At 39.5% G+C, this 27,880-nt stretch overlaps 1 protein-coding gene across 2 annotated transcripts in view; it reads right to left on the bottom strand.

The window, feature by feature from the left end:
• LOC142157819 (E3 ubiquitin-protein ligase RNF138-like) overlaps positions 1 to 14,325 on the bottom strand; it is a 48,289-nt gene extending 33,964 nt beyond the window's left edge. For both annotated transcript variants that reach the window (XM_075211352.1, XM_075211354.1), the window contains exons 1-3: positions 14,186 to 14,325; positions 11,014 to 11,157; positions 4,009 to 4,174 (exon numbers count right to left, since the gene is read on the bottom strand). In XM_075211352.1, coding sequence (XP_075067453.1) covers positions 4,009 to 4,174; positions 11,014 to 11,153 — 306 coding nt within the window. In that variant the 5' untranslated portion in view covers positions 11,154 to 11,157; positions 14,186 to 14,325. The remainder of the gene's footprint in view (positions 1 to 4,008; positions 4,175 to 11,013; positions 11,158 to 14,185) is intronic.
• Between the last annotated feature and the right edge of the window lie 13,555 nt (positions 14,326 to 27,880).

Raw genomic sequence — 27,880 nt, 5'->3', positions numbered from 1 at the left:
CAATAACACCATAATTTCCTCAGTCTCCCAAGCCTGCTGCCTTGGTGTCACACTTGTCTCAACCCTCTGCTTTATTCCTGACATCCAGACTCTCTCCCAGTCCTGTCGACTCCACCTAAAAAACATTGTCAGGATACGCCTTTTTCTTCTCAACTTTCTACCAAAACTCTTATCCAGTCTCTCATCATCTCCCATCTTGACTATTGCAACCTCCTGCTATCTGGCATTCCTGACACCCATATATACACACTTCAATCCATCCTAAATATTGCTACAAGACTGATCTTCCTCTCTCACCGCTCCACATCTGCTGCACCACTTTGCAAATCTCTAAACTAGCTCCCTGTGTCCTCCAGACTCAAATTCAAATAAAGCCCTCAACAACACTACCCCTGCATACATCTCAAATCTCATATCAAAATACTCTCCCTCCCGCCCTCTTAGATCTACCTCTGACCTTCGCCTTGTCTCGTCTCTGATAACCACCTCTCACTCCCGTCTTCAAGACTTCTCCCATGCTACTCCCCACTTATGGAATTCCCTACCACTCTCAATCAGACTTTCCCACAGTCTTCAAATCTTTAGAAGCTCTTTGAAAACACATCTCTTTTGTGACCTTATCCTCGATAACACTATTCACACTAATCTACCCTCACAACTATCCCAATCTCCACCCTAAGCCACGCTAACTCCTCTTGTTTCAGCTATGCCCTCTTCCATTAGAATGTAAGCTCTCTAATGAGCAGGGTCCTTCATACCCTGTTTTCATGTCTGCATTTATCTTGTCTACCTTGTATGTCCCTGTTTTATGTATGTTTTTTGTATGTCTATGTATTATTTTCCCTACTTTACGGCATTGCGGAGCACTGTGGCGCCTTACAAATCTACGATAATAATAATAATAATAAAAGTTAATTGCTGATTGATTGCTATGGTTCAGTGCAAATGTTGCACCTAAATGTAATGATAGTAAATGAACTCCAGATTTATTTTAAATCCATGTAAAAAATTTAAGTGCAAATAGCAAGCAATGTCAGAAGCAATTTGACCTGCTAGCTACTAAGGTCTATGGCTCAATCTAAATTCATAAGAAATATACACAACCCATTTATAAGTAGTGTTTGCACTTTATTATTTTTCATATTTGCAGAAAACAAGTGTACAAAATCAATTTGTTCAGAGAACTGAAACTATCTGCATATTTTCATATATAGCATGAGTGGTCACTGCCATATTGTTTACTTGGTCAATTTAAATTAACATATCAGCCATAGATTCAATAGAGCTGTGCCCCATGTAATTAAATTATCTTTAAAAAGCGCAGAATATTTCCTTGTTTTTAAAAATAATAATGTATGAACAAAGCATTGCCCAGATATAATTTATTCAGCAAGTAGGGCTTTATAAAACTTATGAAAACTGGTGCTCAGGAAAAGATACCATAGCAACCAATCCCGAATTTCTGTAAAATTAGGTCACACCCCTTACAAGGTTAGGTCACCCCTGACCTCCCATGTAATACCTGTTTACTGTGAGACGATGTTCACTTTCCAGTAGGTCATGACACTTTAAACCTCCAAAAAATTGGGACTGTCCCACAAGAATCAGGACCCTTGAAAGGTATTGTATATAGCAGACATTTGATAAGCTAAACATATCATATGCATGTCTGTGGGATAGTCATTCAATATACTATTGAATATATTCTGGACACCAGGGAGTAAATATATTAAGGTCCGATTTCTGCAAATCGCCGATATTTGGCGACTTTGCAGCCAAAATTTAAAACGGCAATGAGTTTAAAGGCAAAACTTGCAGAAATCGGACCTTAATACATTTACCATCAAGTGTACATCTTGGCAACCTTCTCAGTCTTGGATTTCCTGGAAATTGTTATTAAAGAGGCCAATCTAAACTGATGAAAAGATGGTGGGAAACTAGGTGGAGTTTGTGTTGCCTTGCTAGCTGGAGTTTGACATATTTTGCAGTTCAACCAGTGGTTGAACTGTGGGCATATACAGTGGTATGACATACCGTCACTTCTCCTACTGCCTTCATTGTAAAACTATCACATTCCATTCACTTACATTCCCATTTCATTTTTCATACTGTCACTTCTGAATTTCCATACTGTTACTTCTAAATTTCCACTTTGACCACTGAGTTCTACTATAATTTCTTTGTTTAAAATCTACACAACAAAATTGGAGACTATTGAATGTCTCCAAAGATAATACAAAAAAGAGACTGGTGGAGACTGTACTGCTGCTAGGCGTGTACTCAGATGGTTGCAGGTCGGTGGTAATCGGTATCCCGATGCTCGGGATACTGACACCAAGTATAACTACTAAAAAAACACAAACACATTAATAATGATATAATTAGAAAACACCCTTATCTTTACAGCGACTGTGAAGATTACTGAAAGTAGTGGTATGCGACCGCTGCTATATCCGAAGCTGATGTATGCCACCACCTAATTTTGACGTCACTGAAGACGCCGACATCTATTTAAACAGGTATGTTAAGCTTAGCGGTTAGGGTTAGGGTACATCGGGAACTTACGTGACGTCAAAATCAGCCGCCATCATGTGTCACGGGCACTAGGAGTCTTTACCCAGGGATCACCAGGTGATAAGCTTACCAGAGCAGTATAGATGGTAATATGGTACTCTGGTAGCGGGGTGATCACGGAACAGGAGACAGCAGATGATAGAGATGCTCGGGAAAGTCGATGACTAGCAGCAACTGGTAATATATATGTAGTAATACACGAGGAACTGAATGGACAAAGGACACGTGAGGGTAGTCAGTTGTCTGCGGTAGCAAGTTGTACCACTGCTATAGTGAGGAGGAATGTCCAACAGCAACGAGGAGGTGATGAGAGTCAGCGGTCTGCGTTTAGCAAGTTGTACCGCTGTCTAGGTGAAGGAATGGAATCTAGGTGGAGGTATCCGGGGAGTCAGTGGTCTGCGTTAGCAAGTTGTACCACTGCTATGTGAGAGGACACTGGAACAGGTGACACAGGAACAGGGATCAGTGGTCTGCCTCTAGCAAGTTGTACCACTGAATATATAAGTGAGGAGGAGCACGGGGAGAGACTGCAATACAGAGGATACACGGGCACCTTGAACTTGATCCACAATGACATGCACAATATAGTAATGACTGAACAGCACTGCAATAATACAAAGTCACAGAAACTATCCGGGCAAAAGATAACACAGTCAATGATGGCAATAGTCTCAGCGGATAGTAAGCTCCAGAGGAGAACAACTCAGTCCAGCAAGATATGCAATACACCAGCACAGTTAATGAGAAGTATGCATACCGTGGTTCAGGAGCAGGCTGTCAGACAGGAGTGCAGAGATACCTGAACGGCTGGAGGCCGGCAGGATGCGAAGTCCCTGGAGGGTGAAGCGGTAATCAAGTAGGTGCAGCGCACAGGTAGGTAGACCAACAGGGATAGCAACAAATACTCAGGAAGCAGTAGTATGCAGAACTGGACTCCTGGGGAACCCTGAAGAGTAGCGATGGTCTAGACGAGATGAAAGCAGTGAGGCGTAAATCCGATGCAGACTGGCGAGTAGACACCAGCAGGAACGCATGCGCAGTAGCTCTCGCGCGGGTTGGGTTTTTGGGGGGTTTTTTGGGTCAGGGGGGAAACCCCCCCTGACAATCCTCCGTGCGCCCCTGATTCGGTAATTTCCTCCGTCGCTGTACAGGTAAGGGTACATTTTAATTATATCGTTATTAATCTGTTCGTCTTTTTTTTGTAGATATACTGGGTGTTGGTTTTCACAGCATCGGATTACCGCACCCCACCCTTGCAGGTTAGTGATTCTCAACTGTTGTGTTAAGACACATTAAAATGTGTGTTAATACAAGGCTGGATGTGTTGGGAAAAAATAGTCATGTGTCATCTGTGTCAACAGGTGTGTAACAACACCAAATAGATTTCTCTTAAAATATAGCCTTATTATTAGTTTAAAAAAAATAACAACTAACCAGTTTTCCACAGCTTTTGCATGGTCCAATGTGCGTATTCATTTCTTTCTCTTTTTCGATGGCTTTTATTGGTACAGTTGTCTCATGTCTCCTTACATGACCTCGACACACAGGACAGTGTGGTCCGCTGGTTTTTACCGCAGTACGAAAACACTTCCTACAGAATCTAACACATGGGAAATATAGTTGTGAGATGTGAAACATTTTATCTATAAACAAATGTGTATATAAACAGATTTGTATGTCCCAGGTTTCTGTCTTATGTATTTTAAAACCCCAGGGAGAGTGTGTATGTTTTAAAACTAAGTTTCTAAACAGTGGTCCAGCTTCAGTCAGACTGTATAAGGGTCCTTGGGGTTATGAATGGAGAGATAAGGATGGGCTCCATTAATAAGGCCCATTTCGGGTCTTCCAACCTGCTAGCCCGTTACTGGCCAATCATGAAGTGCAGCTATAAGGTGCTATTAAAAAATATGAGGTTTCCTCAGTCTCTCAGGTCAGAGCCTTGCTGATAGATAATGCCATTATTACCTGTGAGTTCTGTTATTTTATGTGTGTGGGACATTAGGTCCTTCCACCTTAGAGAAGGAATTCTCTTTATTGTATTAGTTAGAGCCGGACAGGCTAGGAGTTATATTTATGTTTTAATTATTTTTATGCTGCTAAATAAAACTAGCTGCAGCTACTTATACAGAGGCACTGGCTGATGTGCTATTACTTGACTGTGCATGTAAAGTGCAGTCGTTTATCTCAGGAGACAGCACCGCTAACCTGATCTTGCGACTATCTATCTATCTATCTATCTATCTATCTATCTATCTATCTATATTTTTTTTATTTATTTATTTATTTTTTTTATCTTTTTTCATAGACAAAAATCTTACATGTCCAATTAAGCCCTCTCATACTTCTTACACACAATCTAAAATATAAGAAAACTATTGAAATTCTCCCATATGAACAACAAAAAGCAATGAAATTACAACCATTAAGGCAGAAACTTTAATGGATGTGTTCCTTGCACAATACAGATATGGGGCCTGATTCATTAAGGATCTTAACTCAATAAACTTCTTATTTAAGTGTCATGGACAAAACAATGTTACAATGCAAGGGGTGCAAATTAGTATTCTGTTTTGCACATAAGTTAAATACTGACTGTTTTTTCATGTAGCACACATATATCAACTTTAAACTTCAGTGTACAAATAAGCTATCAAGTATTTGTGTGCTACATGAAAAACAGTCAGTATTTAACTTATGTGCAAAACAGAAAACTAATTTGCACCCCTTGCATTGTAACATTGTTCAGGACATTTAAATAAGAAGTTTCTTAAGTTAAGATCCTAAATGAATCAGGCCCATGGTTTTTTAACAACACATGATGGCATACAGCTTGTCGAGTTGATGGTTTCCACAATAGCACCAACATTATTGGCCAATTTAAACATGTTGTAAAGTCTCATCATCCCCCTGGTCTCTTGCAAAGTTCGTCACATGCAACAGTTCTGGATAATTAGACCAGTCTATACCCTCACCAACAGATGGGGATGGCTCATTTGCAACATCACCAGCCAACTTTGTTTTCATCTGTCCAGGCTTGCCTGAATAATGAGACCTTTGTGGAAGTCCTGCCGTGACCCCCAGGATAACATTCCGGGATAGCAACTCCTCACGATCGAGATCCACATACTGTGAGTTCCCTGACAGATTCTTTAAGACCGGGCTTCTGACCAGTGACTCAGTTGCTGAACCCGATCACAGCAGACCTCTTTACACAGTGGGAATCTCATCCCAAAATAAGCAGATATGGCAGCATAAGCGCTATGGCAGCCATTACCGCCACAGTTTCGCCTTTGCATGTAATGGCCAAAAGTGTCCTTTTTAATGTCTTGGTTACCCCATGTGTGCAGTGCACTTTATATCTGGGCAACCACAAGACCTTGACTCCAGCCAGGACAGAGCTGGAGACCAGTGTAAGTTTACTTTCAGAATCCACAACTGTGTGAACAACCTTCTGGTTCCTTCACACAGTCTCTTTAGCTAAAGCGCATCATCTGGTTGTGAAACATTTGGGACAGTAATCTAGAAAAACAGGCCCAAGTTGGGTAAGTGAACAGTCCATGTGTTTATGGCTTTAATGTGTCCAAGTTCTTCGCACTTGAAACACCTCCGACCAGACACCTTTACAGCTGGACCTCGATTAGCAAAAGCACTATAAAACATCTCTGACCAAACAGCGCTGTGAGGCTCCACAGACCGAGCAGGTTTACACAACTGGACGCTCTCATCCTTGGTGTTCAACAAGTCCCTCAGAGAGAATGCCAATGCCACAGCTTTGTCACGTTCCTCTGCATGCTTATCAGAAAGAGTCTTCTCTTCATGGAGCAATCATTCAAGCTTTTCACATTCTGCAGCCAGATGCAGCTTCTCTAAATTTCATTGTACACGTTCCTTTACAGACTCTCTTGATGTATGCACCTCTTGCTGAACTATGATAAGCTATTGTTTCAAAACAGCAATTTCCAGGTCATTCGCTATTGCTATCTCTTCAAGAGCTCCCACTGTTTTTTTCCCTTTCTTCGTACAATTTATGCAACTCTTTTAACTCCTCTTTCACGGATTCAAAGATTACATTTTCTTGCTCTGTCTGCTGCAATTTATCTGCAGTTTCTTTAAGAGTTTCTACAGGTTTTTATATTTCCTCATACCATTTTTTTTATCTCATACAACTGTTGATTTGAGCTTCTCAACTCTTTTTCAAGCCAGAAGATTTCTTCTCTAAAAGTTTTCTCCATGCAACCATACTCCACCATGCCCACATATACTTCTATAAAAGTTCTCTCCAAACAATCATACTCTTCCCTGACCACATCATCTGTCCCAGGCAACACCAGGATTTTGCAGAGAACATCAGATTTTCCAACTTCATTTCCACTCTGCAAACTCCCATACAGGTTTTCTAAATTTTCCTTCTGTGATTGAATTTCAGACACACCTGTTTGTAAACTCTCCTTTTGACCTATTTTATTCTTTTTCTTGCCATCCTAGCTGGAATAAAGACAATTTGAACCAGCAACAACATCTGAATGCTTCATTGAAGCAATACAAAGTTGCCTATACCTCCTGGTGAGTCTAATGTTAACTATCACAGTCCAGCTTTCTATCCACTGGCCGACTTGTTCAGCATCAGTCACATCTTACAACTGAAAATATAGGCTTAAATACACAAAGCTCTTCCCTTTGGTTAAATTAACCCATTTGACCTTATTCTCCACATGTGTATATTAAACCTAGGGTTTTTGGTATGTAAAAACTTAACTCTGTATGCAGCTTTCCCCTGCAGACTTACCGGGACCTCACCTGTCCCTATGCAGGAGAGGTGTGGCAAATAGGCCTCTTTGCCACAATAGGTACATGATCAAAACCTCTAAAATTTAATATTTCTGGATTATTCTTATGAACGTGTTGGGTATAAGTCAATAGTGAAAATGTCTACATCAAGATGCCTACAGTCATAAGGTCAACACAGTTATAATGTTGACAGTCATAATGTCTACATATATCTGCATTTTTATTTGCAGACCCAATCTCCCTAGGAAATCTAGCCCTGTACTGACCAGCCTGGGGCTGGTTTGGCATTATGATAGGGGTATTCCATGCTGCGGGTTTCCCTGTTATAGTGTCACCGGCCCAAGCTGTCAAAGCCTAGTGCTGGTAATAGTAAAATAGGGGGAACACCATGTTTTTTGTCCCCCTGATTTTCCTACTACCAGCCTAAGCTTACATCACTAGGGTTGGTTAAGCTGTTTCGCGGGGCACGTTGTGTATATTTGTACATTTACTTTCAGTTTTATTTTAACACATATTTCCATTTTAATTATAGAGATTTATGTCGACTGTAGACAACACTGTACACATTTTACATGTCTACATTTTAACTGTGTTGACCTTATAAACATGTAGACATTAAGACATTTTGATGTAGACATTTTCACTGTCGAAATTGTAAGGACCTCACAATGGCGGCCTCCAACAAATGCTTATCATAGCCTCTTTCATAAAACCTCTGTTTCAAAAAACTGACACTGTTCAGTAAATACAGCAGAATCACTATAATTTTTCCTAAGTCTCAAAAATTGTGAATATGAAACTTTAGTCTTCCATTTGTTTACATGGCAACCATTGAAAAGAACAAATCTGTTTGTATCAACTTCCTTAAAAAACATCCTTGTTTAAATGTGGCTCATCATACTGATCCCCAGGACTAAATCTAAAAAGTCTATAGTAACGGTACTTGTTTAACATGTAAAAGATAAATTTAAATAATTCTTATTCAGTTGCATCACAAACTGTTGGAGTTTATCAACAGTGCCATTCCAAATTAATATTAAATCATCAATATAGCACTGATAAAACTTAATTTTGTCCTTAATTTGTAAAGAGTTGGAAATATAATTCTCCTTCCAACCCCCCATAAAAATATTGGCATAGCTAGTGGCCAATTTTGACCCCATAGCTGTGCCTTGGAGCTGTAAAAAGAATACGCATTGAAAGACAAAAAGTACTTATGACTAAAGATATATTTTATCTCTTCAAGTAGAAACTCCCTTTTTTTTAATGGTGACAAAGCATAATCTTTTGCTAACAGATTGTTGACTGTACTAATACCCTTATCATGAGGGATGGAAATATACAATGCCTGTACATAAATAGTTACCCAAACCATAGCATTTCGTTACTTGAATTTTTTTAATCAATTGTGGTACTGAGGTAGAGTCTCTCAAATAAGTTTTTAGCTTAATCACATATTGTTGTAAATTTAGATCTATACGATGAGATAAATTAGCACTTAATGATTTAATGCCTGAAATAATCGGGCATCCTGGCAGATTCTAATATCTTATGTAATTTTAGTATATAGCAAAACAAAATAGGGATAACTGGACACACATTATATAAATATTAAAATTCATTATTGTTATAGGAAATCCCAGTGAATTAATCATGTTAAGTCAAAACGGCTGTCTTCCTAGTTGGCAGGCCTGTGTCCTTGCAGGGATTAGCTGAATCAGATATCCTTGACAAAGTATTACTGCTAGATCCATGCTGACTTGAATCAAATAGTAACTACTATTGTAGTGACAAATTGATCCAATTTGCATTGATTGTGTTAACAGAAGTTATTTATTGATTAAATCAATTATTATAATCAATCTGAATGTTTTTAAAATGACTAGCGCTAAAATAAATATTATTTTCTGGGTTAGGGTAGTGGAAAGTAGATATAATGTAACATATTATATTTACTGTATATTTTTATATAAAAGCTTTTTCTTTTATTATCATTGGAACTGGAATATCAAAATCTTTATGCTCAGTACAGCAGAATGAGGGCTCAAGAGCCATATGTTGGAATCTTAAACTATGCTCAGTACAGCGTCTGCAGTGGTAGTTGAGTATCACTTGGGCTGGGTACACACTACAGGTTTTTCAGTCAAATGTCGAGTCAAACACCCAATAAACGACTGTTTGGCTTGATATCACAGTAGTGTGTATACTTGCACGATTAACGACACAGTCGTTCCAAGTACCGATCGTCGTTTCAGTTGATTGTTCAGCAGAACATAAAATCTCATTCCAACCACCCTCTGATCCTGCAGTGTGTATGCAGTCACAAGACTGTCTGCCCAGAGATAGAGTAGGAACCTGTTACTGTGTCTATGATGTTAAATGTAGAGAGTGCTGTAGGTGAAATGATTCGTCCGTTCATTCTGAGACTAAATATTTCGTTTCAGAGTCACAGAAGCTAAAGAAATTTATAATGACATTGTGGAAAAGTTTATTTTGTGTGTTAATCAGTGTGACAGGAATGACTAACTACACTGCTCATAGACCAGATGACGACAACAGATCTAAAGGTAAATCGTGTATAGTATGCACACATAAAACTACAGACTGGAACAGTCGTATGTAAAATCGTTAGTCATAACAAATTGGTTGAAAGTTTTGTAATGTGTACCCAGCCTTAGCTGCCACGGCATTAAAATAATGTTATTTTGCAGTTATAAGTGTAGATCAAAATTTACACATCAACACGATGTGTAAATTTGATAAATAAACTTCCATAAATAGTGTAATAAACAGAAAATTGTTTTGTCACTAGAGCTCAATACTTCTGGGGGTAAATGTATGAATCTCCGGATTCTTCATCTCCGGCGTGTTCAGCCTCTTCAGCGCTTAAATTTAAAGCGGCGCTGCCTTGTAAAGGGAAACTTCCCTTTACAATGCAGCGCCGCTTTAAATTTAAGCGCTGAAGAGGCTGAACACGCCGGAGATGAAGAATCCGGAGATTCATACATTTATCCCCTGGTCTTAGATGGATCTCCTAAAGATAGAAAGGGGGAGATAACTCAAAAGATGTTTCTAAAATAGCAAGTGAACTATCTGGAATGATGCATACATAGCATTTTATGTACAGCTATATTGAATAGTCAGATATAATTCATGGTTCCTGGCCCACAAATACAAAATAGCTATTTTAATATTTGTATGCCTTATATATTTATTTTTTTAATTCAGAATTTTTTTTAATTACATTTTTGTAATGTTAAACATCTTATTTAAGAATTCTAACAATAATAAGTTAAAATGAAACCCACGTAGGGGTAGAACAGTGTCATACAATTAAACACACAAACATTTAAGCATATTGTAAATTCTAGAACAAGATTAGTTAAGTATGTTATGTAAAAAAAGATAAAATGTCATAAGTGTCTTTAGTCACTTATGCCCAATTCCAAGCAAAGCACAACCCATGTGATGTGTGGATTTATAAATAAAAGACCTATTACTTTTAGATAATAAGCATCAGTAGCCCTGGCTGACAAGGCTGAGACTTGCTCTATTCTTATGTATATTCCATGGCTTCTTTCCTCATATTTCTAACTGCATCCATTCACTATACTATAATATATGTATATATACTGAAAAAGCTGCACTCACATGTGTTCACAATTGCTGACAATCACCGGTGTTTGTAATACATCCAAACAGATTGGACAGGAAAAATTTTCCTCTTGATTGATGGAGGAGGAGGAGGAGGAAGAGGAAGAGGAAGACGAGGAGGAGAAGGAACTTGCCATTGACCTACAGCAACATAACACAAATAAAATACACGTTGGCACTGAATAAAATTACAGTTTTGTGTAGATTTGTCTCTAACTAGATTTTTTTTTATCAGAGGCTTAAATGCTTAACATAATACTGTATATGTCGCTAAATCTCTTAATTGATAAGGAATGTTTTGTTTAACTGAATACTATGTGTCATGAACATAGAGAACTTACAGTTTTTTATAAGGGATAAATCATAACTTTAGTGTAAATATGTTATGTCAAATGAATCCATTGATAAGTTCAGCTACTAAAGTGTAAAATGTGAAGACAGAAAGTCTGTTGTATGCGTATTTGTACATTCCAGTGTGAGAAGATAGGAGTGTCACCTATGGCAGCTTCAAAGAACTCTTGCTGTGAGATATATCCAGACACAAGTTAGTTTTTTGAAACTTGAATAGGCTTTGTGGGGCCAGTCACAGGTGGACATCCTTGCAGCCCAAGGCAGCATTTTGAAGGCCTATACAGGTTTATAGAAATATGAGCTTCAAAGGAAAATGTCTTCATAGTTCATATTTTGGGGAATCCGGGTGTCCTCCATACTGAGGAGCAGAAATCACACTAGGGTTGTGAATAACAGGGACGGGTGGTATCCAGAAACAGCTAAAATCACATATCTTTGGAAAAGGTATGTCACATTGTCAAAATGTCATCATGTTTGGTATCAAAAGATGGTCAAAATCATAAGGGATTTATTAATAATAAAATTTGGGTCTGTGTGATGCTCCACAGAAAAGTTAGGTCACATAGTAGAATTGGGTATTAAATCAGGCAACATTAAAATGGTGATTGAAAAAAGTATCACAGACACAACCCCTGGGTGGAGGAGGCAGGCATGGAAGTGTCTTTAAAAACGTAAGACCAGTTACAACAAAGGGTTAGACTTTTTGGGAAATCAATTCACATTGATAAGCTGTCCAACTTCCTTGACAGTTTCCCATGGCACAGAGTATGCAATTCATGTAAGTGACACTCTGAAGTTAACCCCTTTTATTTTAAACTGTTCTGCTGGTGTATGTTATCTCAATCTATTGTTTGTTTGTTAATTATTTTTTATATCTGTATTCCCTGTACTTTTGTATATTAAATCTATAATTTAATATGTTGCGTCCTTGATACTCTAACGAATCCATTAGCCTGTTAAGAAGAAATAGCTCAACCAAGTTAACCCAATGTGTGATTTGTTGATACATTTGATTAACAAGCTTAGTGTGTGCTTGCATTTACATTTGTGTAACAGTCTGTGTAACAGTCTGGAGGTGTGAAGAGTTAACCCTTTGTTCACTGGTGTGGGTCTTGCTAGTCTGTGAGCAGCTAGAAGCCTTGTGTGCCAGTGTGGGACAGTGTATTGGGGGTCCTATTGCCGGTATTCAATAGGTGGTGGCAAACCTGAAGTGTGTGGGGGTGTGACCGCTGTTTGGGGGTGATTCAGTAGGTCTATAACCTGTGTGATATGTACAGAGATATTGTGGGCTGGAATCGTGTGACCTCATATAACAAACACCCCCAAAGTCACAGCAGCTGGGAGCGTGTTTGTGACAATATGTATTAGAATCATCATAATTTATTTATATAACACTCCCCACTAATTCAAATTCAGGTGCATTCTTTGCTGGTAGACATATCTCATTCAAAAGTTATTTACAAATGTTAAAACATGGTGGATTGTAGTAACTTGTATAGTCTGCATATTGACAACACTATATTGTATTCAAAGGTACTAACTATCAGAGTGGAGATAAAGAAGGGAGTGGGGCATAACATATCAATCTGAAATATACAGTGAATTGATTCTTAATGAAAAATATATATATTATAACAATTACACAGTGTGAAACATATTTAATGCAAGTTACCCAGTAAAGTTATTTTTAATTTACATTTCATAATACCTACTATGAGAGAAAAATATTGTCATTTTAACCAGTATATGCTGCTCTCAGGACATAGGGTTAAGGAAGAAATTCATTCCTTCTCTGTGCTTTATTGATTTGTAGTTAAGGTCACAAGAATTATAGAACTATGTGGAAGTGTGAAACTACTAGTGCATACTTGCCAACTCTCCCTGAAAGTCAAGGAGACTCCCTGAAATAGGGGTGATCTTCCTCACTCCCTGAAGAGTCTGGCATTCTCCCTGATGCTGAGTCAGTAAAAGACATGGTTGGCTTTGCCATCTGTGGCATGATGACACAGTTCAGAGATTGTGTCCTATGTCCATGTATTGATGCCTATGGAGGTGGCCATTTTCATGGAGACCAAGATTTAATCAAAGACTGACAGGTAAGACAACATGACTTCAGTTTTTGAGACAGAAATGTAAAAGACACTTCAGTCTCTAGAGATTCATTAGCTGCTTTTCTTTAACGCATAGTTACCTACTCTCCCGGAATGTCTGGGAGACTCCCTCACTTCTGGCAGACCTCCCTGGCTCCCGGGAGAGCAGGGCAGCCTCCCGGTTCTCGCCCCCGCAATAGATAAGTGGCGGAGGCAGGACTTAATGATGCAAACATCGCTTCATCTTAGCCCCACCCCCTGCTGGAATTGGCCACAATTGTGACAATCGTTTAGGGGGCGGTGCCAAAATGATGCGATTTGTCAAGCCCCGCCTCCGCACGCCCACCTCCCACGGGATCTCCCTGAAGCCAACAAGGAAAAGTTGGCAACTATGTACTAGTGTCTCAGCATACTAGACTTGTAGTTTCACTACAGCTGGGAAGTCACAAGTTATGCATTTGTAGGACAGAATAAGGACTAGCAAAATAAGTAACCAATTGGTAAGGTTGAGACTTCAGTAAAGGTAGCTCCACTGCACTCTTTAATGGCTTCTTATTTTAATACATGTACACATAATAATAGCAACAAAGCAAATCATCTCTATAATGTCAAAGAATATTCTTTGATCTGCTCCTATGCAGCACAAAGATCAGCCAGACAATGCCCAGTCAACAAAGCTGAGATTATAGGACTGATGTAAGTCACTCTATAATACTTATTTACAGTACCTTTCACGCAGTCAACTTGCCAGATGTTTTTTCCAAGATGTAAGCTAGGAAATTAAATACAAAAGACGTATCCATTTTACTTTAAGACATTACTGAAAACTGTTGTTAAGAGCTGTCCCTGCTGCACTGCCACTCAGATATTCCCTGCAGGTCTGTGAGTAAGGGCAGTGAACTATGACCTCATCAATTGTAATGATTTGCAACAATGGGGCTCACAACATATGTCACTTACATAAAACATCATTGGGTGTCTGATGTACAGTATGTGAAATAAATGTGTGTTAGGAGAATGTTAGGTTCGGTTTGTGTTCCTGTCACAGGGAATTAGATTGTAAGCTCCATTCTAATTACAATGTAAATAAATAACATTAATTGTAAAGCACAGATGGGCCTATTTATTAATCATTTTTTTCCTGTAATAGCCGCAAATCTAAGTACCCTGAAAATTTATTATTGCTGCATCACATTGGTGCATTACATTGCAGTCCTCATAGATGTCTATGGGGACTGCTATGTACCGCAATTTAACAAATTTCGAAAATGTATTTACACATGTAGTAATGTACACCAGCTCAGGCTGCAGCACATTTCCGATAATTTTCAGCACTGTTCAGCTCTGCTCTGAAAAGCAGAGCGCATGTGCAGCCCTGTCACATGACCCAGGTCCTTCAGTTAGTGTTGTTTGGATGTCTGTGCACCTGGTCAATCAATATCAATCAGCGCATGCGCACAGGAATTGAAAGGAGGAACAAAGAAGCCACCCAGGATCGTATTACGAAGTGGTAAGTCAGGGGGTTTTTTTCACAGGAACATCAGTTTATCGGAACTGCTGTTCCTATGTAGGTTATTTGATGGATATGAAAAATAGTTCAATCCTTATCAATGCGATAAGGATTGAAAACTATTTTTCATTTTTTGTGGTGCATCTTAAATATGCCCCAGAGTGACATGATGAAGTTATATAAATAAAGACTAATAATAGTGTACATACAATAGGCAGCATGGTGGCACAGTGATTAACATTGCTGCCTTACAGCACTGAGGTCATGCGTTCAAATCCAACTAGGGCCCTATATGTGTGGAGTTTGTGTGTTCTCCCCATGTTTGCGTGGGTGTACTCAGTTTTTTCTAACACTCCAGCAACATAGTTGTAGGTTAATTGATTTCTAACAAAATTAACTTGTGTGTGTCTGTAAGGAATAGAGATTTTAAGCTCCACTGGGGCAGAGAATATTGTAACAGTAAAGTGCTGTGTCATATGTAGGCACTAGATAGATTACTATAAATAAAATATAGCCTGTCACTCACCATAATTGGATCCTGCCATGGCATCTAGTCTATTAGTTTGTAACTCAGGTATCCTGTCTGCAGCACAATTTATACTCCTGTTAAGTTGTTGAAAATGTTATACTGTGAGTTTTAAGTTATCTTCCATCAATTTTGAAACAACACACATAGGCAAACCAAGGGGGGGGGGGGGGTTCCTAGTGCCTGGAAACCACCTACAAGCCTGGGGTACTGTATAAGTGAGGTGGCTGGACCCTGCCCCACTTCACACGGCTCTGCTTGAAAAGGGAGAGCTGTGTGCACCTAACAGTAGTGCACGCAGCATTGCCTATGTATATTATAGGGATAGGAAGAGTTGAGCAGCCAAGCACTGTCTAATATTATAGCCACGACCCCATGCACGCTGGTTATGCCCATTGGTGGCGTGGTGTGGAAACCCCCCTCTACAAATCCTGCATTTGCCCCTGACACATATGAGCAAAAAGGTTTCCGCACATATAACTATAATTCTCTGCATATTTCTATTCATTAACACGAGTTTCAGCTGTCATATTATTTTCAGTCTATTATGTGTTATAGACTATAGTACAAACTTTGAATGAAATATAAAAAGATATGTATAGTTTTAGCATTCCAATGTATAAAGCCTAGTAGGTATATAAAGACCCCACTCAGTCTTATAAATGACAAATATAAACAAAATGTACGTACTTTGTTGTTTACATAAAAAAAATGCCAGATATGTAAACCTAGACAATTTTCACAAATATAGAACATTGTTTTTTTCTGGATACTGGCATACATCACAGTAGTGCTGAGAATCGACTTACATACCAAATACAAGGCTGATTTACGATCTACTGAACCATCTCTGTTCAGCTGTGGGACCCACAGAGCTCCACTGTCATTGATGTTAGAACATCTGTTCAGTTGCCCACTAAGTTCATTGGTAGTTGTATGGTGTTAGTCTTTAGTTGATTTGCAAGTATGGTATATAGAATGTTACTGGAGGTTTATGCAGTTTAATAAGAACTGGGCCCTGTTAATTGGTAGTAAATTAGGCCATTTGTCACACGCCACTCACCCACGGCTGCCACCCGGTAACCTTAGCATCAGTCATTCCTCATTCCCTGCTTCTTCCCCGGCTGTCAGGCCAGCAATCGGCTCTGCACATGCGCAGGTGATCATCTCACCTGTGTTCACCTGTCCCGCTCATCCATTGGTTACCTCTCTTTTATAAGGCTCCTCCCAGCTCCTCTTAGTGCTGGTTCTTCTCGTCAGAATCCTGGCCTGGAAGCAGCTCTTGCACTCTGCTGCGTATCACCTATTACCTGCTCCACTTGTTAGTGGTAACTCCTGCAGATCATCGCTGTCATCTCTCCAAGCGTGCTGCTGCAATCACCTATTACCTGCTCCTCTGGTTAGTGGCAACTCCTGCAGTTCATCGCTGTCATCTCTCCAAGTGTGCTGCTGCAACTCACCTACTGTATTACCTGCTCCACTCGTTAGTGGTAACTCCTGCAGATCATCGCTACCATCTCTCCAAGTGCGCTGCTGCAAATCACTTATTACCTGCTCCACTCGTTAGTGGTAACTACTGCAGATCATCGCTACCATCTCTCCAAGTGTGCTGCTGCAAATCACCTATTACCTGCTCCACTCGTGAGTGGTAACTACTGCAGATCATCGCTACCTTCTCTCCAAGTGCGCTACTGCAAATCACTTATTACCTGCTCCACTCGTTAGTGGTAACTACTGCAGATCATCGCTGTCATCTCTCCAAGCGTGCTGCTGCAATCACCTATTACCTGCTCCTCTGGTTAGTGGCAACTCCTGCAGTTCATCGCTGTCATCTCTCCAAGCGTGCTGCTGTAATAACCTATAACCTGCTCCACTCGTTAGTGGTAACTACTGCAGATCATCGCTACCATCTCTCCAAGTGCGCTACTGCAAATCACCTATTACCTGCTCCACTCGTGAGTGGTAACTACTGCAGATCATCGCTACCTTCTCTCCAAGTGCGCTACTGCAAATCACTTATTACCTACTCCACTCGTTAGTGGTAACTACTGCAGATCATCGCTATCATCTCTCCAAGTGTGCTGCTGCAAATCACCTATTATCTCTCTGTGGACTATCACTGAACATCACTCAGTAATCCTACTCATTTGTGGATATCTAGTGCCTATATTCTTCTCTGTACTTGGTTATCTATCACTGCTCACTGGGAACTCCCCTAGAGGGCTGCGACCTGCAGGGTGGAAGCTGCCAAGCCCAAATTCCCTTGCGGGAACCTCTGGTGAAAACCTTCCACTTTGTTAGATTCCACGCCTCTGGGTGAAGTACCACCAATCCCAGGCAGAACAGAAGGATCCCACTCATCCTAGTGAATCCTGACACCATTAGTAGCGTATATGGCTAACATGTGCTTGTAACTTGTAACAAAGCATTTTATGAGGTTGGCCATTTTAAATATTGTGAGCTGTTTAAAGGCTAATGGAGGTGTGTGGTTACAGGGTGAAGCCTGCTATGCTGTTTGTGTAAGAATATGGCTGAGATCAGGACTTGGATGAATAGCAAATGATAGGATTGCTCAGGAAGTGGTAAGATTGTTTAGTATAATGTTTTGTTAGCATGATTGGACAAAATGGCTTCAGTGTGATGTCTTTGCTATGATGCTAGAAGTTTCCATGTAAGATGTTGAGAAACATACAATATTCACATACAGTCATACACCTGGAACAATAGGTAAAACTGACACACACACACACACACACACACACACACACACACACACAAACTCCCTTATATTGAATGCAATGTGTTGTACGAAATGAAATCTGTTGCATTTGTATAAATACTCTAATGTTTTATAATATATACATAAGTTTTACATTTAGAATGTTAATTAATATACAACAACTTTTAAATGAAGCTACATCTTATGTGCAGTTTTTCTTGAAGAGCTAAGCATAAGTTATTATATTAATATTGGTCCTGTGGATTTAAAGGAAAATGAGAACTATATTTCTTAGGTTGAATCAGAACTGCCTTTGTAAGGAGTAATAGTCATAAGTAATGTTATTAAATGGTCATCCATACATTTGCAAGACTATTAAGGATATTAGAACCCCATACCCTAGGATCGCCCTTTTATAGGGAGGTTTTATCCCTCAGGACAAAATCCAATTCTATGATTCTGAACAAGAAATTCTATCACTTTGAATACAAAATCTTCTATTAATATAAGAGATGATTGAAGTGTATCCAGCAATTTTAATCATATTTTATCTTTTATATTTTGCTGGTTTTCACAAAATTTAATTCAAATATACATCATTAAAAGTTAAATTTAAACAAATAAAACATTACCAATTCAAGCTATAATCAATATAAGGGACGTTTTTGTCTGTGTACTACTTTTGACTAACTTCTTGTTTCCTCCTTTATTTCATTAACAATGTCAAGTTAATGGTAGCATCCCATAGCTAACAAAAGAGGAATATCTCTAGACGTGTAACTGAGGGTAATCTAACGCCCAACAATTGGTGCAACAGTACACCCTTTTCTCTTTTTCTGTTACACTCCTGCTTCAGCAAAACCCAAGGGTCCTGAATTGGATCAACTTGGATCAAAAAAAATAGACGACCGTGACATCTCCATCAAGCACATTCTCAATTTACACTTTCTCCTATTCACTTTCACCATACTTCTCTCCAAACTCATCTTCTCTCTCCATCTGACACCACATCCCCTGCAGCTCTCTCCTATGGGAGACTTTCCCTCAGACACACTCCCAGACCTGGACACAAAGTGGTGGAGTAGGCATTCTACTTTCTCCAAGCTGCACCTTCCGAGTCATAGCCTCTGACCCCCCCTTCTCATTATTTTCCTTTGAAGGTCACACTATCTATTTTATTCTCTCGACCTTCGTGTTCCTGTCATTTATTGCCCCCCAAGTCCAGTTTCCAGATTCCTTGACCCTTCCCACCCCTGGGCGATTTCAACATTCACATTGATAAGCTCTGTCTTTTCTGTCACTGTTACTTCCATCTTTGGACTCTCCCATCCACTGTGATGGACATTCCCTTGACCTTGTCTTCTCCCACTACTGCTCTAGCTCTAGTTTCTCTAAATTAGCCTTCCCACTCTTTAACCACAACCTACTTTCCCTCAGACTCACCTTACATCATGACCTCCCCTCTGCAGTTAAATCCACACATACAAGTACTCTTAATGGACTTATCATTTTCACTAAGACTACTTTCTCCTATATCTGCACTATCCTGCTTTAATCAGGCAGCCTCTTTCTACAACAAAACACTCACTTCAGATCTAGACAATGCAGCTCCAGCTACCACATACAGTGTCTGAGAATCTAAACCCCAACCATGGCACACCAAACAAACCTGCTAACTGCAAAAGTTCTCCTGAATTTCAGAGTGTAACTGGAGCGAATCTCATTCCTATCCTGATTTCCTCTATAACTATTAATTCATCCTATCCTTTCAGTTGCCAAACAAACATACTTCAAATCTCTAACATACACTCAGACTTCTAACCCAGATCGCCTCTTCTCTGCCCATCTGCCTTTCCTCCCCCTTCCTCCTTCACATTGGTCAGGACCCGCCACGCTACTCGTCATTGCTCACTATACCTCTCTGCCCCAGCTGTTGCTAGGCAGACAGGACGCAGTATCTTATTATTGGCTACACACACTGCATCTTCCGTTCCAGCTGGTTGTCTAGCAGCTGGGACGCTGTGCTGATACTTTCAAGTCTCATGACCATTTTTGCCCTGTCACCGCAGGTGGGCTTGCTCCTGATGGAGCAAGCTGAATAGCCCTCTCTGCTTTAAATGGCAGTGATATAATTGTGCCTGCACATCATTACCTGTTCCTTTTGCTGTATGTTTGCTGTATTGATTACCTGTTGCCCACCTCCTGCCCGTTTCTAGATATTCTCTGCTCACTGCCCCTCTTGACTTTTTATTTCTTTCTGGACCATCTCTACTCGCTGCCTTCCTCTCCCATTTGGCTTGTCTTTGGTAATTCTTGTTTGCTGCCTGCCCTTGACCCTTTGCATTGTTACTGGTTTACCCTCTCTATATCCTGGGGTGTGCTGTACCAGGTAGAAGTGATAAACTTATCTTAGTACCTGTGACAATATCTCTCTCTGTGCAAAAGGTAGCAAAATCTAAATTGAACCTTCCAGATTGTTTCTCTGGGGAACAAAAATGTGTTTCAGAATTTTAAAGAGAGCTGCAAAAATTAGGTATTATTATTTCTTTACTTCAAGATGACCCACAAACATGGGCCTTTGGTCGAAGCCTTATTCATTCACCACTACTCACTGTAGATGACACCTTTTGATGCTCCGAGTTTACTATATGATGACACTGACAGTCTAGTTTCTGCTGAAATTCATCTACGGTCCCTCAAGCAAGGTCACAGAACTGCGGAGGAATACTGTGAAGAAAATAGACTGATCCACAGACGGTGGAATTATCCGGCATCACACAGCCAATTCCATATGAGTCTGTCTGAAACCCAGTTCTGGATACTTTGGATAAATTCATGCAACTTGCAATCAAGATTGACAAGTACATCAAAGAAAGGAAGATGGAAAAGGCATTATCTCTCTTTAACCCATCTGTAGCCTCTTTTCCTGTTACTGTGGATTCTACTTAGCCCATGCAACTTGGGGCTTATAGTAGGAGAAATCCAGGAGACGCTCTTTGGGACTTTGTATTGCGGAGGCAAAGGCAACATGGCTCACACTAGTCCCAATTAGCTAGGAAAAGACAAAGCCTAGTGGGTTTGGAAGGGGTTCATCTAGGCTTACAGGTGGTCTTTTAAAAAAAATTATCTTCTTATTCATGCACGTATTTCTTTTGATACCCATGTTGCTGATGTTTCAGTATATTTAGATAGCATAGCAGCTGGAAATTTTCTGGACATTGGATTATAGGAAGCCTTAAGAATTGCTTTTCTCAACATGTACCCTGTCATCACGGTCTGTGGTCTTGATGGTAATCCTTTAGTAGGGGGTAGACTTCGAACAAGAACCCGCTCATTCATCTGTCCATCGGAAATCTGCACTCAGAAAAGTTGTCCTTTTTTTTTTTGATTCCTTGCCCCACAGTTCACCTTATCATAGGCCATTTGTGGTTATTTCATCATAATCCTCTTATCGACTGGAGTAATGGTGAAATTATTAGTTGGGGGTCAATGTGTGCAGCCGTATGTTTCCACCTGTTCAAATGCTGTACCACAAAGTCTTCCACATACATACCACGACTTTCTTAATGTTTTCTCTCAAAAAACAGCTGATTCACTACCCCTTCACAGAAACTAAGGCTGTGCAATTGATTTATTTTCAAATGCCAGGCTGATGAAAGGGAGACATTATACTCTTTCTTCTCCTGAAAATAAGGCTATGGGAAAAATACATCAAAGAGAACCTCAGTAAAGGCTTTATAGCGCCTTCCAAGTCACCTGCTGGTGCAGAATTTTTCTTCCTAAAAGATGGGAGTTTTCAACCTTGTATGGATTTTAGCAGATTTAATAAAAACTTCATCAAGAATACTTGTTCTTTACCATTGGTCTCTGTTTTATTTGAGCAACTCAAAGGAGCTACCATTTTCTCTAAAATAATTCTCCATGGAGCATATAATTTTATTCCTATTAAAAAAGGAGATGAGTGGAAGATTGCTTTCAATACCCAATCAGGAAATTATGAATATCTTGTCATGCCCTTTGATCTTTGTAAAGCTTCTGTAGTTTTTCCAAGATCTAATTAATGATGTTCATTGAGATTTCGTGTTTTGTTGTTGTTTATCTGGACGATATCCTGATCTATACTCTGTCTCTAGAATTACATTGGCTTCATGTTAAAAACATCCTTCTGAGTCTCCAGAAGCATCACTTGTTTGCAAACTTGGAAAAGTCTGAATTTGAATTGACAAAGTCCCCTTCCTTGGATACATAATCTCTCCTGAGGGTTTTCTATGGACCACAATTAGCTTCAGGCTATCCTAGAGTGGTTTCAACCTACCAACCTAAGGCTATACAGCATACCAAGTTAAAAAGTTATATAAAAACACAAATTGCATTCAAGAAAAACAAATATGTAATAAAACATTTACAGTCAGGGTCATCTGTGTAAACACAGAATGTATCCTCCTACTGGAAAGTTCACATTGGTGAGCAGGAAGAAATAATGTCAATGGAAATAGTCCAGGGTCTGTATCCTCCTCCACAAGATTTTTGTCACGAAACTTGAGTTAGGAGTAGACCTCGAAGCCCCTCTCTAGATAGTCTTATCCCCAGAGAGGTACGGAGTCTAACGGTATAGAGGTATTCACCAGGGATCCCCGCAAGGGAATATGGGCTTAGCTGCTCTCTAACCGAAGTTTGCGGTCCTCTAAGGGGGAATAGAGCAGGGTGAGATGGAATTGTGGAGTGGAGAAGGACTGCTGGACTGCAGAGGTTCAGGAATATGGCAGTGAACTGAAGCGCTGAGGTCCTTAGAAAGCGAATAGCTTGAGAACTATACTAATGATGAGGCACAAGGTTCTTGCTATACTATCACAGGTCTTGATCATGGAACAGGTAACACAGGATACCAAATGAGACGTGGTGAACTGCAGAGAACTGATGTACTGAGAGCCCTGGAAATCAGATAGCTTGAGAATGGGACCGATGATGAGGCACGAGGTTCTGCAATAATACATCAGGGGGTAAATGTATCAAGCTGAGAGTTTTCCGGTGGGTTTGAAAAACCAATCAGATTCTAGCTCTCATTTGTTTAGTACATTTCTTTTGGAGAAAGTGATCATAGACAAGTATGTTCGCTCTCTGCCACCTAGGATTCAATGCTGTGTAAGACAATTAGATTTCCAGAACACAGAACACCTTCTGAACTCAGGAGAAAAGTTTCAGGTTAAAGATTTTACTTAAGTCCCATGAACGAAGGAATTCCAGGAGCAAATTGCCCTGTAAGACTGTTCTGTATTTTCATCAGGGAAATAGAGCTTTTACCAGAGTTCCATACAGTGATGGAGATGCCAGGAACCGGGCCATATTTTGTCTAACTGTCTCCTCACTACTGAGCCAATGGTCTGTAGAGCAGCCATAAAACTGTCCTTGTTTGCCTGCCCCAGTTGTTCTTGTGACTTTAGTGCATGCCAGCCTGGTGGACTCTGGGAAGCTTAAAGGGACTGGAGCCTGTTGGTGGTAAATGTGTTCATGGGGACATCAAAAACTATTTCCAGGGGCTGAAAAAGCGTTTACTCATATGGCACTAAACCTTAATCACCTTTACCAGGTAGACAAAAAAAAAGCAAGGTAATAGAACAATTAGTGGTACTTATCATAGAAGTATTGGACATGGCCCACAACCATGAGTTAGGGGAACACTTAGGAAGTGAAAACAAAACAGAGATCGGCTCTTCCTAAGGTTTTTTTGGCCAGGGATGCACACATATGTCTAGAAATAGTGCAAATCCTGTCCTGATTGTCAGTTGACGGCTCCTGTATTTTCAGAGCTCGTTAGTAGCACTTGTAGGTCCCTTTGTAAAGTTCACTAGGGGACACCAGTACATTTTAGTTGTAATTGATTATACTACCCACTATCTGAAAGCAATTCCCCTATCAAATATGTCTTCTAAAAATATTGCCAAGGAGTTTTTTCATGTGTTTACCATGGTGGGAGTTCCAAAAGAGATCCTGACAGACCTAAGTACACCTTTTGGGCCTGAGTCATTAAGGAGAGCAGCTCATGATGTCAGGGGATGATACAACAGTGCGGTGAGGTGCTCATATGCTGCTCTGACAGACTGATACAATTGTGCCAACATGTTTCATAATAGTTACATTTACTAAACAAAGTCAGATATGTTTCTATGAAGGGAATTTTGGAACAATGTGCTAGTAGGCAAATGAACAAGTTTAAGCACAGAAGTATAAAACAGTCGCAGATCATTCAAGAGGATTCATGTATTTTTATAGCACAGGACTGCATTCCCTGCATTGCCTTAGAGATGACCCACTGTGTATTAAGTCATCAAATCCATGTTTTTCTAAATGTTACTACAACCAAATTCCAGTAGTTCTAATCACGCCTACTTTTGTGTTGGCCTCACCAACAGTTTACTTGGTCCCACCCACATGAGGTCACTTGAAGAATTTTTTCCAGGGCTACTTTAAGTTCCCAATCCAGCCCTGGTAGTTAGCATTTGTTTTTCTGTTAGAGTTCAGACGTGCATGGTTTTTATGCCAAAGTTTTAAACCTTTACCTGTGGATTATTTGAAGGTTAATACCGCTAAAATCTGCTGAGCCTACCTGAAAAGGAGCTAAAACACCACTATATAGAGAATATATGTGTTACAGGGGCTTATCAGAATGGAATAAATATGAAATATTTCAAGTTTCTTCTATTTCTACTTTCCTGGTATGGGAGCTTTGACATATATTTTTGAATGTTACTGCATGTCATTAGAAGCAGCAGAAGTTTGAGTGGCAACATCAATGGAAATAATGGGCAGCAGGGACTCTGACAAACTGATCTCACTGCCTTGGACCCTTTAGAGTTCAAGATCAACAAGACTAAAATGTAAGTCTACATCTGCTGTCCCTGCCACATCTCTTTATGGAGCTCACCTTACCTTATGACAGATGTGCCCTTCTATGAGATAAATGTTTTGGTAAAATTTAATTCCTACAAATACCAGTATATAATGGCTGTAAATGTGGGGTGAACATTTTGTAATAGAAAATAGCAAATTAAAGTATTCATCACATGGACTTACATTTCAATAATTGTTATTATATTAGTGCTTAGTGGTGGCAGGAAAGCACAGTGCTGCTTCTGCTTCAAACTTAGGGGCATATTCATCTACAATTCGCGGATGCGATTACACGCGGCTGCACGTATAAAGCGTCATTACGGTAGCGCAATATCACAGATTTCTGTGCGCACCCCTACGGCCCCGATTTGTATTTGAATATGCCCATTAGTGTCACTGACATATGGTCCACTAAAACATAAACGGATATTATTACACAAACTGGGGAGTAAGAGGACAAATAGAGAGCTAGTGGGAAATTGATATCGGTAAGTAACATTAGCCTGCTACTTATCACTTTACCATCACCTTCATTTTTATTGATATTCAATGCAATGGTTGAAAGGAATGGTTATTATTGATATCCTAAACACTTGTACTTGTAAAGACAGAGATGAGCATAAACTGTTTTCCTCCACAGATCAAAGGTATATATATCATATAATTCTGGGTTTCTTCGCTTTATGGCACACTTCCATCCTAATCCTAAAATCTAGACAGAAGAATAATTTTACACTAAAGGAGAAAATGAAGTACATACTGCCAGTCCTTGTCTATACAAAGCTGCCCACACATGCTTTGATATGGCAGCCTGTATCGGGCAATTGGTCTGATAGTGCAGCGTATGTCGGCTGAAGGCAACCAGGATGCCTGATAATTCTCTGACAGCGATAAGATTATTATTAGACATATCAGACAAAGTGCCCGGAAGATGTTTGTTATCAGTCTGTGTGTGACCTTCAGGCCTTGTGTGGCTAACTTAAGGTTAACGTACAGGAGAGGTGCTCAAACCCAGTCCACAAGAGCTACCAATAGGTCATGTTTTCAGGATTTCTGGCTGTAGAAACAGGTGGGCAAATTACTGACCCAGCAAATAGATTAACTCACCTGTGCATGAGTTAAATAAATCCTGAAAACATGAACTGTTGGCAGTTCTTCAGGACTGAGTTTGGGCACCCCTGGTGTACAGTATTTCCTGGCAGCACGGTGGCTTAGTGGTTATCACTTCTCCCTCACAGCACTGGGGTCATGAGTTCAATTCCCAACCATGGCCTTATCTGTGTGTAGTTTATATGCTCTCCCTGTGTTTGTTTGGGTTTCCTCCGGGTGCTCCGGTTTCCTCCCACACTCCAAAAACATACTACTAGGTTAATTGGCTGCTATCAAAATTGACCCTAGTCTGTGTGTGTGTGTGTGTGTGTGTGTGTGTGTGTGTTAGGGAATTTAGACTGTAAGCTCCAATGGGGCAGGGACTGATGTGAGTGAGTTCTCTGTACAGTGCTGTGGAATCAGTGGCGCTATATAAATAGATGATGATGATGTATAAACAGTAAGCATTTTACACATTTTTTTTTATAAATAATAACTTTTCCTAATTGTTGTTAAATAACAATCACTGGTGTTTTGTTAGGTAAACCTCATGTGAAACAAGTCTTGAGTGTTTTGCTCACCACTAGAATTAAGATGGCACAAAGCTTGATCATACAATATAATATTACTTTAGGGAGAAAGCAAAAAAGTGATTGTTAAGATATTTTATTTTTTCATTTGTTTGCCTAGCGTAAGAGTATTTATTGCACTCTAATTGCTTTTAGAAATATTACACAACGTGTTAGGATTACGCAGCTCTCACCATACATGCGATTGTCTGTACTGTACCATGGAACATATTTACAAAGGAATCCAATGAAATCTTCTATGGCATTTACAGATGTGTGAAAATGTGTGCCAGCAAAATATATATAGGAAAGAAAACACAAATGCTATGTCTTTCTCAAAACAACTTTATTATACCAAATATTAATTGTAACACTATGTAAAAAAAACATATCAAACAACTTGGAAAGTTTCAAAGCTAATAGGAATCAAAAGTTATTTTTAAACAAATTGTAACAAATGGCATACACACCATTACTTGTTTTTTTTCTAAACCAACAGCGATTGCCCTTTTTTTAATATACATATTTACATTTTAGTATGTGAATCATAAATTAACAACATGCAATGTCTGTAATGAATAGTGTAGTAGTGGCACTAACAATGCAAACATATAAGTGTACAAAAAACATCAAATGTGTAATGCAAAGCAATCTCCAATTACATAGAATAGTACAATTTTTATACATTATATATTAGGGTGGCAGCCATCCTCAAACACATCTGTTGTTAAAACACCTGAAAGAGATGAAGATAGGTAGACGCCCTCTAGTGTAGTAACTTAGACACAATGGGCCTCATTCTGAGTGAAATGTACACCTGTTTGCAATGCTTAATTTTGTGTTTCGTGTTTGAGCAACTGTGTTTTATTTGCGGGTAGTCAGGGGCAGGCGAAAGTATTCAGATGATGATGATGGTGACACCTGAACTAGTGAACTGCTTGTAATTAGAGGTTTGTAAATGATTGGTAGATGCTTATTAAGTCTTTAGTAGTCACCACAGACTAGGATTTGTAAAGCGTGTTGTAGGAAAGATTAAAAAAAAATAATTTATACTCCTGTCGGGAAGTTGTTACATTTGTGACCTATAAAATACAAGGTTTTTTTAACATGTTCACAAGTATC

Source organism: Mixophyes fleayi, chromosome 5 (assembly GCF_038048845.1).
Source record: "Mixophyes fleayi isolate aMixFle1 chromosome 5, aMixFle1.hap1, whole genome shotgun sequence".
In the NCBI taxonomy this organism is placed as follows: Eukaryota; Metazoa; Chordata; class Amphibia; order Anura; family Limnodynastidae; genus Mixophyes; species Mixophyes fleayi.
Note: the sequence above shows the minus strand (reverse complement) of the source record. Positions and strands in the feature narration are given on the sequence as shown.